This window comes from Pinus tabuliformis, chromosome 8, assembly GCF_031772625.1.
Source record: "Pinus tabuliformis cultivar Carrire ecotype Pingquan chromosome 8, CPIR1, whole genome shotgun sequence".
Taxonomy (NCBI): domain Eukaryota; kingdom Viridiplantae; phylum Streptophyta; class Pinopsida; order Pinales; family Pinaceae; genus Pinus; species Pinus tabuliformis.
The window spans coordinates 1,553,574,241-1,553,587,678 of NC_142294.1; the positions used below are offsets into that span (position 1 = coordinate 1,553,574,241).

The 13,438-nt window shown below is 32.8% G+C and overlaps 1 protein-coding gene across 1 annotated transcript; it reads left to right on the top strand.

Annotated features, from left to right (window-relative positions):
- The first annotated feature begins 7,870 nt into the window (after positions 1-7,870).
- LOC149241878 (homeobox-leucine zipper protein HOX3-like) lies at positions 7,871-9,210 on the top strand. The gene is made up of 4 exons (XM_089370697.1): positions 7,871-8,054; positions 8,218-8,561; positions 8,640-8,719; positions 8,955-9,210. The coding sequence occupies exons 1-4, from the start codon at positions 7,871-7,873 to the stop codon at positions 9,208-9,210; spliced, it is 864 nt and encodes a 287-aa protein (XP_089226823.1).
- Positions 9,211-13,438: the final 4,228 nt, after the last annotated feature.

Consider the following 13,438-nt stretch of genomic DNA (forward strand, 5'->3'; position numbering starts at 1 on the left):
AATTTCAAGTTCATTAATTTGCAGAGTCTTGAAAAGACAGAAAGAACGAGAAAAGCAACAATGTATTAGTCGAAGTGACAATGACGGAGAGAGGGAAGGAACAAAAAAACATCAAGAATATGGTGAAGAGAGAAAATACACATGGTTGTGCAAAAACGTTCAACTGAATTCTTTGAGAATGATAATCGAGCACAACTAGAGGGCACCAGAGAGGACATGGCCATTCTAAGCAGCCGAAAGCAAAGTTCTATTCTAAGAGGTACTGTTAGAGAGCAAAATGTGGTAGCATTGGGAGGATGTCTTTGTGGAAGCAAGAAGGTTTATTTCAACAATTTGGAGTGATGGTTAGATTGTTGTAGAGCCAAAAAGCAACAAAGTGATGGAATTTGTTGTCAAGGTAACTTCCATGATGATGAGGAAAGGAGGTTTCTTGAAAGGTCAATTCTCGTAAAATGCTGTCAACATTAGAAGAGAGGCAAAAGTAAAACAATGAGCTTCACTATTCACAGGATTGGCATACTTGCAGCCAAATGAAAGAAGAAAGATTTATAATTTAAATTTTTTGTTAATAGTCAAAGGTAAGGGGAAAGGTAAATTGAAATTTTAAGCATAGAAATTTGGTTGTGTATATATGGCATTTCAAAAACTCTACAGGAAGGTGTGTTGTATGTCATGGCAATGCACATATTATTCTAAGATATATAAATAGTATGAAAACATTAAAACTTTCCATTTGAGTGCAGAAGATGATATCGTTAGCAGCTTCTCATTATCACTTGTTGGTTATTGAAATTTCAGGGCAATTCATGGGTTGAAGGTAGTAGCACGATGTGCAACAAAAATACTAAGCGAAACAACACGAGACCAAAAATAGAAAAACAACAACAACAGGAAATGAACCTCCAAAAATATGCAAAATGGTGCGACGTGAAGTGGCTAAATAGAGCACACACCATCTACTAGCAAAGTAGAGGGAGAAATAAATTAGATTCAGGACACATGGTAGAGGTCGCAGGGTTATCAATGACAGAGATAATGATAGAGATTCTTGTCTGAGTGAGAGTAAAGTGACGATAAATGCACATAGGCAGGCCATTAATTAGATTATTGAATAAAATAGTCATCAACATCAAGATGTGTGGATAAGTTTCAAACCTTAATCAAAGGAAAATGTGACATATTGATTAAATATACATGGGAGTTTTGGGATTTTGAAACTTTGACATTAGAAGAATCCTTTTAAAAATATTACAAGTCGAATGTCTGATCTATCATATCAATGTGGCTCGTTTGAATAAATGCATTTAATAAAATGTCAATGGCATAAAACATATCAATTTTGTGTGAGTGAAAATAAAGAAAAAATAAGCGCACATGGTCAGTACATTAACTAGATTAATGAATAGAGTAACCACTGAGACTAATATATGTGTAGAGGTTTTAAGCTTCAATCGTAAAAAAAATGTGGCATATTGATTAAATATATATTTCAGTTTTCGTCCATTGAAACCTTTGACAATAGAAGAAATATTTTGGAAATCTGTGGACAAAAATGGCCAATCGATCATACTGATTTACCTCTGTACAAGGGCGTAAAATATGTAATCTTCATACGATGGAGAATAAAACAATAGTAAATGCACAAAATTAGCCAACCAATGGTAATTAATGAATAAAATAGATAGCGGCAGCAAGATATGTGCATGGAAAATGGATCTTATTAGAGGTCATATTCCAAAAGCTATGATAAGGGATGGATGTGGTTTCACATTTAAGTTTGGTATGATAAAAAATCAAGGTTTCATATTAGTGGTTGTAGGTCTATAGCACAGTTCAGAGATTCAGAATTTAGATATTTTATTATTATTATACATGACCAATGCTACATGTATTGGAAATTTCGAAAAGAATTTCCACGATGTTATTAGTTTGATATATCTCTATGATAAAGTGGTGCGTCCAACCAATAGACCAACAGGAATGTCCTGCAGGTCCAAGGTGTCACTGTCTTATCTGTTACCAATATCTAGCGATCCTTATCGACCTCCAAATGCCCTGTTTTTTCAAGTTTCAACTTCCAACTTTGGAGATCTCTATTCGTTCTAATATCTCGACATTCGAGAGGTAAGAAAAATAATTCAATAGAACATCACGTCCGTTCTCAAGGGTAGCTTTCTGAGAGTGGGCCACATCTTAAACGTGTTAATATTGCGATTTGCGATATGTGAGTTTTGATATGGAGGAAACCACCAGTAACGAGCCGCTAGTGTTAAAGTGTCGAGACAGATGATAAAAAATTAACAAAGTATTTGTCTACAAACCAAAGGAGCTCAATCCTTTTCTCCCTCCTCCCAAAGGGATGCATAGCAGCAAGAAGACTGGCTCCGATAAGAGACGCGTGATAGACAATCATTGGATGTGTTGGAGCCAGCAATTGGTTGCACCAAGTGAAATGGGGAGGATGACATCATCACGATGTGCTAACAGGGTTGACACGTAGCAAGCAAGTTTGACAGTTTCAAGGCTCATAACAGGCGATAAAGGGGTGGCATGTGGCAGTATTCAAAAGGTGACACATGCCAAGTACGTGGCATTGATGGTGTCACGTATGGGAGATCAACGATCAGAGGTTGAGCCCTATTGTGCATCGAAGTGAAACATTTGATTGATAGACTTTAGTTGAAGGGTTCAATACAGGGGCTAGACTATGGTCACATGAAAAGCCACATGACCAAGGCCCAAATGCAGAAGGTGATCAACGATCAACAATTGACGAATTGACATCTTATGCACTAAGGTTGCACCTTTAATTGGAAACTGTCGACAGAGAGGCATCTATTTTTGGGGCTCGCACCACAGTCACAAAGAGTTCAAAGGAATCAAGGTTGGCACGTGGTGTTATTCAAAAGGTGACACGTGGCAGATACGTGACAGTGATGGTGTGATGTATGGGAGATCAATGATCGTAGGTTGAGCCATATTATGCATCGAAGTGAAACCTCTAATTGATAACCTTTGATTGAAGGGCTTTGATGGGGGGCTAGAGGGAGGTCATGTGAAAAGCCAGGGGACCAAGGCCTCGACACAAAAGGTGATCGATAATCGACAATTGGAAAATTGACATTTCATGCACCAAGGTTACACCTCCGATCGGAAATTGCCAATAGAAAGGGCTCTAATTTGGGGCTTCACTCATCTCCTCTTCACGCAGATCAGGAAACGTCACTCATTGGAGAACACAAGTTCTGGGGCTACAACCAAATGCTACATTGTGAAATCACGGAATGTGATTTTTCGATATTATAAATGCCTAGGCACATGTGGTGTGATCCCATGCATTACACATCAGAATAATTTGTAGCATAGTATTCTAAAGAATTGGCCCCTGGTCCCAAGCTAAATGGATTAGCCCCACAAGGCACCGCTCACCGGATTTATGACGTAACGTCCTTTCCACCGCCATGATGCCACACTCTGCCATGTGGCTGGCGTGTGGTTATTAAGAGTCAAAGAACCTCAAGCAAAGAAAATTGCAAATTCGAGGCCCATGGTCAATCACATTATTGAAATGGTATATTTTTTTAAGGCCGACGAATCTGCTACAGTTTTGTGTGGAGGAACTTGACCATAAAAATCCTATTGCCTTAAATATGTATATTAGGAAAAGGTCAAACTAACATTATAATATTTCATTCAATTATGAAAAAGATCAAATCATCATCGCATTTTGTTGTTCGATCGTTAACAATAATGTTTTTAACAATATAAGAATTCTAATGACAATGGTACACCCAAGTAACAATAAATATAACAATATGAGATATAGTTAAGTAATATGAATGACTAAAGTGATAGGTTTCTCTGTTTTCAAATAAGATTTCTAAACTATTAATTACACTCTAATTATTAGAGATTAGTGTTTATTTTGAAATAGAGATTCTAAAATTTTAATTTAGTTTCTAATAGTTATTAGATTAATGGTAGAGAGGTAATATCAAATGATATTATAGAATATTCATAGTAATATACACACATTAAAGGTTGAGATTTATTTCCAAAGTAGTTAGGTTTTTTTTCCCTTTTAATTCAATTGATTTATATAAAAAAATGTGATATGCACAAGTATCATTTGAAGTGACTTATAACATTTTGGGTATGATGTTTCGATAAGCCATGGTGTTGGTGAGTGGTAGTGTAAGAAAGTATGTTTACAGATTAAGAATGTCCATGCTAAAGTGGGGCTAAATCTCCATATTTAAAAATCTTGTTCCACGTTTTTTAAATCTACATATTTTTAACTTATATTTTGAATTTTTTAAATTAATAATAATAATAATAATAATAATATAGTTACTTTTAATTCATTTTTAGTTTTGGCAATTTGACATATATCATGTAGTTAGTATTTTAATGCTTATAGTGGATTATACCTGTCAATCTTGACCAACCATTTAATTTACATGAATATAATACTTTAATTACCAATAAGTATGTGAATGATGACATGGATTTAACCTCCATATAATATTTCTAGAATTTCCTTAGTACTTAGTAATAATCAGAAACCAAAGGAAGCCTTTGGGGGAAACTGAAATGGTGATGACTATGTAAATTATGTATTATGTATGGGAGGGTGTCATGTTCTACTCACCCCATTCACCAATGCTTCTGGAAGGGGCATACTTACACACCTACAGGTTATATTAATAAATGTTTGAATCGACCCATGCATGTGGTGATGAGAGTATGAGACTCGCCATCTACCCATGCATGTAGTGATGCGAGTATGAGAGTATGAGACTAGCCTAGTTGTAAATAAATAAACAAAAGAAACTATACTTATATAGTTTTTTCAATTTCGATTAAATTGATTAATTAAAATAAAATATGTTGTATGCACATGTACAAGTATGGAAATGACCTAGTTGTTGATTCTTTTAGGTAAAGAAAAAAAAAATGAAAGTTTAGATTTATATAAAATGTAGTTATGTCTTTTCTTTCCTTTTAATTTAATTGATTAACTAAAAACTTGTCATATGGACATGTGCTCTATGAACATGAGTTATGGTATTTTGGGCATGTAGTATTAGTAAGGCATGTTATTGGTCCATGATGTTCTAACAAATTCCATTTACAAGTTAACTTTCCATGTGAAAGTGGAGATAATCTCAATATCTCAATATCTTATTACATCTTTATATATATAATTTAAAAAATAAATAAATTTAATTAATTTTTAGGATTTTAAAAATTTATATAATGTGAAATATATTATAAAATGAGTATTTTGGTTTCTTTGGATGTTTATCAATCATTTAATTTATATAAATACTTTATTTAAAATAATTATAATACAAAAATAATTCATAATAAAAAAATAAAACTATATATATATATATATATATATATATATATATATATATATATATATATATATATATATCATTTAAATTATAAAGGAACAAAATACACCTAAAAAAAAGAAATTGGACATAAATTGATTGATATTAAAAATCAATTATATATATAACCAAACATGATTTCTATTTATTACTTTTATCTGTGAGGATTAGTAAATGATTAAAGGGTGATGGGTAATATATTTAATTATGTTAACATGGGAAAATAACAAAAATTTAACCCAATGGTGGTCTATTATCCTTATTTGTAAAGAAATTAACAAATCTTTGAATGAGGAAATTCAATTCTAATGTAATTATTCCTCATAATCCCAATATGGGGATGGATTTTGATGTTTGACCATGGTTAAAAATAATAAAAAGGTGACTCAATGATGATTTCTCATGCCTATTAATGAGGATTAGTAAATAATTAAGGGATGATGGGTAATACATTTAATTATGTTAACATGGAAGAATAACAAAAAGTTAACCCAATCGTAGTCTATTATTCTTATTTGTAAAGAAATTAACAAATCTTTGAATGAGGAAATTCAGTTCTAATTTAATCATTCCCCATAATCCCAATATAGGGATGGATTTTGATGTTTGACCATGGCTAATGAGAATTAATAAATGATTAAGTGATGATGGGTAATACATTTAATTATGTTAATATGGGAGAATAAAAAAAAAGTTAACATAATGGTAGTCTATTATGCTTATTCGTAAGGAAATTAAAAATCAATTGTAATTTAATTATTTTTTATAATCCCAATATGAGGATGGATTTTGATGTTTGAGGATAACTTAAAAATAGAAAGGTTACTCAATGATGATTTCTCATGCCTATTGATGAGGATTTCAACGAATCATGAAATGAGAACATTTTGATTTAAATGTTAATCCTTTTGAATAATTAAAAATATATATATATATATTTTTAATTAGTTATAGTATTTGTTATATATAAAAAATAAATTAAATTTTAATTTATGATATTTTGTACTATTAAATTAATTAAATTAAATTTATAAGTCATCACTTTACTTTAAGTAATTTAATATGATTATAGAAAAATAATGTAATAATAAAGAGAATATGTTTATTAGTTTTTAAAGAATTGTAATAATAAGGTTATATGAGATTTTGTTGAGAAATATCTAACAAATTGAAAAGCTTTTCATAACTTATATAATTTTAAAGTTAAAGGAAATGTTAGATTAAGAACATGACTATGACTAAGTATGTAATGTTCCAAAACAACATGAAAAATTTGGTACCTCAAACTCAAATCGAAACCCCTGGTACCTCAAATTGGGTTGGCATGAAGATACAATATTTTAACTAAATGATTGAAAAGTAAAAAAAAAATGACTCTGTAAAATATTAATAATATTAAAAATATTATTAATATAAATCTAGAAATAAAATATAGTGCAATCAAAAATCAAAAGATAATATACCGATAATATACCTTTGAAATATTACAATAAAAAATTAATACTAATTTAAGAAATTAAAATGTTTTTTGAATTAAATTAATATAAAGTAGAAAATTAACTTAAATCTTAATTTCAAATTGTGTTAAAATAGTAACTTATCAATATATTATAAATTTTGATCAACGCTTCTTTTTTATATTTTTTAAACATAATCATAAAATTTAATAGCTAAACATTAATTTTATTTAAAATTATAACAATTTATTTTTTTAATAGAGGGTGGGAAAACCTATCATAAGTGAAACTAGCACTAAAAGTTGACTCATCACCCTTATTGAAGGAAAACTAATAATCCTCTGCTGATTGGTAAGGGGTAAACTTTCACTCCGACCGGATACCTCTAGATCTTAAGCAGTTAACATGTTTCTTTAAGTCTGAACTCTTTAAATAGTTTAACAAATATAAATTAATAAAATATTAAATTTTATAATATTACTATATATTTTAAAAGTAAAGTTTATTTTATTGAATAAATTTATCGGATCTTCCACCATTTTGAACAAGAAAATCCTTTGTTTCAAAAATTGGATATTTAATTTAAATCTACATTATTATCTCACCTCGTGAACTTCATAAGCGTTGGTGTGGGGAATTGGAGAAGGCGTGAAAAAATCGAAAAATGATGTGATATAAACTTTGTTGTCGCTAGACGATTTGCCACAGACATGCGTTTTTTTCAAATAATAATGTATACCCTCTCTTCGTTGGCCAACTAAACGGGTCAAAGAGATGCGATGTCAGGCTGTCAACACCATAAATTGTGAAGGACCAACGACATTGTGTTTGACGGTGAACCTTTTATCGTTTTAACAGTCAATTATAATTATTATAATTATTGTTAAAGATTGAGGGGTCAGGCCGGACTCTGGATCTATCGCCATTCTCTCCTCCTATATATCTCCTTTCTATTTTACACCTTCATCAATCATTCTCACTCTATCGAAACATTAGCCAAAAGAAAGGGGTATGGATCAGGATTGCAGTGCAAGCCTTTCTTTAGGTTTGGGTATAGGTGATGGCACAATCACTGATGAGATGTACGTTTCGCAAAGAAATGTGAGTGGGCCTCCGCTGCAGTTACATCTGTTTCCCTCAGCTCCTGACTCGGACTGCGGCACTCTGCCCTGGGAGAAGACCTCACCATCGATTGGTATGTTCTTGCCCTCTTTAACACATATTAAAACTAATCTTTAAGAACAGATCGAATTTTATTTTAATGGTGTTTTGATTGATATGTCTGTTGTTTTAATGGCGTTTTTGAATAACAATAAGGATAATCGTAATGTGCAGAATCCATTGGTGTTGGTGGCGAGGGATCAGCGGGAGAAGCGAAGGTTCTGATCCGTCCGGGAGAAGCGAAGGTTCTGATGCCAACAAATTCCCAGCGTCCTATTTTTACAACGAAGATGCAGGGGCCATCAATGTATCGTCGTCCAACAGCAGCACCGTGGATTCCAACGCCGCCAACACCGGGAACGGGTATACCGAGATCAAGCGAAAACGGGGCTATGGCGAGGAGTTGGAGAATGACAGAGTTTGGTCGAGGGTACTCAACGATGTGGAAGAAGAGGGCTCTTCCAGGAAGAAGCTTAGACTGTCGAGAGAGCAGTGTGCTCTTCTCGAAGAAAGCTTCAAAAAGAACAGGGCACCTGAACCTGTAAGTCTCTATTAACTTTATTTAATTATCATTTGTGTTTCGTCATCATTTCGGCTGTTGTAACTTCTTCTTCCGCAGAAGCAAAAGCAAGAGTTGGCGTTACAGTTGAATCTCAGTCCTCGACAAGTTGAAGTGTGGTTCCAGAACAGACGAGCAAGGTTAGCTAGTGTCCTTTATTCAGTCATCGTATTTTGCATGTAGACGTTATAATATTGGAAATTATGTGTTTGGAATCCACAGGTACAGAATTTGTCCTGTAATCTTGAAGAGTGACTTGGAACTTGAAATTCCAGCAATTTTATTATTGGGAAAAGTTTTGATCCGATGGATCCTATTGTGTTGACAGTCGATTTCTGTGATAGGTTAATTAAAATGTTATGAATTTGTTTATAGGACAAAGCTGAAGCAAATCGAAGTGGACTGCGAGGTTATGAAGAGATATAATGAGGCACTTGCGGAGGAGAACAGAAAACTTCACATGGAGCTGGAAAAACTGAAAGCTCTCAAAATGTCATCGCCACCTCTGAGGCCCGCGTCAACCCTTAGGATGTGCCCCTCATGTGAAAGAGTTTCAGTAGCTAACAATAGCAGCGACTTGGATTTGGCGAAATCTCGGTCTATATTTTTACGAAGCGCTTTCCGACCATGAATGGTCCGGTAATCATGAGAGTTGCTTTCAATGAAGCGCTGGACATCGTTTACATTGTTAAACATTTTTTGTGTTTTTTTCTAAAGTTCAGTTCGTGAAACTTTTTTGTGTTTCTCTATTTACTTTATATTTTGGTTTATTAATTGTATTTTGGTTGATGAAAGCTACCAAGTCTTTGTTAATCTATTCCATTGTTAACTGCCTGTTAATTTATTATGAGCCTATCAAATAAACATTCTCTTAGTGTTCTTTTATAAAATAAAAAATGTTTATATGATCGTCTCTCTTTCTGTTACTTTTTGTTTTTTTGTATTCTGTTTCAGCTTATCATTGTCGATATAAAAATGTTAAATAATTACTTTAAATTATTATCATTTTTAGTAAAATAGAGCATATAACTTCTCATTTTATAGTAAAAATACTCGTTCTCTCTAACAACCATACTGATTAATTAGTTTAATAATAGATGCATTGATGCGGATTTGATAACATGAACGGGTAGAAAAAGTGTTATCGGAATATATTTATTATAAAATGGTTTAACAAATTAAAGATTTTTTTGTAAGAATGGTAATTTTATTGTTATTTTGAAAAAAATATAAAAATAAATTAATTTATTATTATAATTTTGAAAGATTATAAAATTCAAAATATTTAGATTAATCAAATTTAATATATAGTTAAAATATATTTTTCTACATTTTAAATATAAAAATTGCTTTGACATCTTTCGAAATAATAAAATAGAACTAGTTATTTCCTTTAATCCTTTTACTATTTAGCCTTCCGTTTGGGTACACTGATTATGAGAAACAAAGGGGTTTCTGATATTTACAGCAATGCTAATTCATATTCATCAGATTTCAAAGTAAACAAAGCAATGCTTCGTGCACACTGTTTTGTCGAAAGCAAAGCAATGCTACTTACAGCCAATGCTTCGCGCACACTATTTGTCGAACAGAGTTTGCAGTGTAATCATCAGTGTTACAAAATTGATACCCACAACTTATTTTAAGTGAACGTTATAACGTTATTTGATTGTTGGTCAATATCATCACGGTGGGAAAATAAAGAGCCACAATAATTTGAAGTGAATAATGTAACTTAATTCTATTTAACAAAAAAAAATATAAAAGTTATTTTATCCTGAAATATGTTAAAAATCTCATAAACATCAAAAATATCAGTTACAAATTAAAAAAAAATTAAATAGAAATAACCCATGTAAATATATTTCATCAAAACCTCTCCACACCAATTATAACATCTATGCTGGTAATAAAATATTTATAGTCATGCCCAAAATCAATATATTTCATAAAAGCATCTCTACAAGAATCATAATGATTGTAATAAAATATGGTAACAAAGTCAATACATTTCATGAAAGCATCTCCACAGGAATCATAATGCTTATGCTCGTAACGCAACTTCTATGGTCACAGAAAAGGCAAGTTTAAGAAGGTTTGGAGACTATGGTCGTAAACCAATTTCTATGGTGATAAGAAAGGTGACCATAAGAAGGTTTAGAGGAGTAGGTTGAAAATTTCAGTGAATGACTTGCACGCAAAAGCAATGAATAGTTTTTGTTTTTGTTGGGAAAATAAATAATAGGAAAGAAATTGTAATTTTATTTATTTTATATATGGTAAGAGAAATATTTATGATGTATGTAGTTACTTATTATTTTATGGTCATAAGAAAGGTGAGCATAAGAAGGTTTAGAGGTGTAAGTTGAAAATCTCATTGAATGACTTGCATGTAGAAGTAATGAATAGGTTTTGTTTTTGCTTTTGTTGGGAAAATAAATAATATGAGGGAAATTGTAATTTTATTTATTTTATATATGGTAAGAGAAATATTTATGATGTATGTAACTACATACTATTTATATTATTGCTGAATAATAAATTTAAAAAATAGGTATAGTTTATGTATAATATTAGAATGACATAATTACTAGTATAAATTTATCTTAATCATGGAATTAAAAAGGTAAACTTTTTTAGAGTGGAAAAATTGAAAAAAAGTTGAACCATAAAACATTTGATGCATTTAGGTTTTTGATAGATTAATGCTTAACATGGATATGTCCTAATATTATATATTGTACTTTTTAATACATAAATATTAGACTCAAAATCTTAAAAACATCAAGGTCATTTGGATTGTGTAGATTAGATAGCTGATACTTGTAATTCTAATTCTAAGAAATCTTTGTTGGATTTCCAAACAAAATTGATAAAACGACATGGTCATAGTGTAGAATAGTAAAACTACATGAAATGTATTAACAATAACATCCTTGGCCTTAACTCTGGGATTATTGTCATGTTGAGATATGAATGGACATGGCATATTTCCTTTCAATTGCTTTATATAGCTGAGGCCAAGGATGTTATTGCTAATACATTTCATGTAGTATATATATATATATATATATATATATATATATATATATATTCACCACATGAGATATATACATGATGTTTATTTTGACCATATATAATGTATACATAATTGACATTGGAATATTCACTTAGCATAATAATTGAGATATTTTATTTATGAGCCTCACTTTTATAGATATTTGTTCTAGTTGGCTGAGGATTGCTAGGATGATCACAATACAATCATTGGATTTATTAATGAACTCCTGTGTAATCATTGGCATATGATGCATTTGTTTGTCTCCCTTGAGAGGTCACAAGGGGCTTAAAGAGTGCTTGACAACCTTGAAGAGAGAATGGCACATATTGAGGAACATGTACATGAAACCTTACTCAAGCTATGTGGAAATTGCCTGAATGACCCGACTCCAGGTAATATGGATGTTAAATGTTGTGTGTGGCTTTTGTTTTGATACTTGAGCGGTTATGGTCATTTTGGGCAAGTCGTATATGGTCCTCAAGCATTCTCTTTTTATTTTTAGTGTATTTTTGCCATTACCTCATTCGAATTAGATCCATGAAGAATAATCAAAAGAACTATGGTTGTACTAGGTCACGATAGACTTCAAAGAATTTAAAACAGCGATCAAAAAATACCTCTGAACTAGTGAAGTGGCAGCCAGCGTGGAACGACGAGGATCTCAGTCAAAGCGCGCTGACTGAGGCCCAAGGAGACTGCGTGGGAGGAGAAATTAGCCCCTGGGAGGCGTAGATCGGGAAACAGAGGAAGTTTTTGATGCGCGATTAGCACTCAACGTTGGGCGAAAACCCTCAAAATGGGGAAACCTTGAGTGATTGGTCACATTGAGAGCCGTAGAACCAAATGACAAAAGGAAAAAAGGCTAAAAGCTAAAAGGCGAGACCCGCTCTGAAACTGGCAGTATCGATCGAGGGCTCCTTGGGTAGTAAGTAGTTTTGGTGAAATCATAGCGATTCCACTCAGCGGTCGATGCGTGGCAAGCGGAGGAGAGAAAAAATCACCACTCATCACGCGCTAACGGTCAAGCAAGTCAACCGTGCGAAATGAGCTGATGGCGTTGGATCTGGGGGATCCATATCAGATGATTAATATTGTGCTTGATGACTAGGGCAGATTTAACAAATGAATAAGCTGCGATCTAGAAGAATTTGAGGTCCTCTTTGACTGCCATGGTGGAGGAAGACTCATTCCACAACGTAACCGAAGAATTGAATCGACGAAGCAGGCTAGCACAGTCTACAGGAGGACATGTGGCCACACCCTGTGAGCCTGATTATGAAGCCGAACAGGGAACTCCAAGCGCAACTACAAAACGTGATCCGATGGAGGTGGAAGAGGAACTAAACCGCTATGAGCTCGAATGGCTTTAAAGCCATGAACAGAGAACATAAGACACATAGAAGAAAAACACAGGAGACAGAGAAGCAAAGAAGACAGTGAAGCAAAAGCAGAAAGAAGAGAGAGGGTTGAAGCTGACCAAAGGCGGCATCGAACAACAGAGAGCTTGAGAGATTTAAACCATCCCTGAGAGGATCTGTCAGACCAGAGAGGTCAAAGAGCTGGTAGGCAAAAGATTTTGTGCATTCCAGTGTCTTAGGGAATCCAAGAACCACCCGGCCAACCAAATCTATTCTAGGGGACTCATATTGAGCTCCTGCAATGTAATTCTCTACTTAAGACATAATAAAATAAGGCCACAACTGAGAGCTGGATCAGAGATGTAGCCCTAGAGGATCGGGTGAACTCCTTATTAATTTCTTGTGTTTTTGCATTTGCTTACTGTATTTCTTTGATGTCT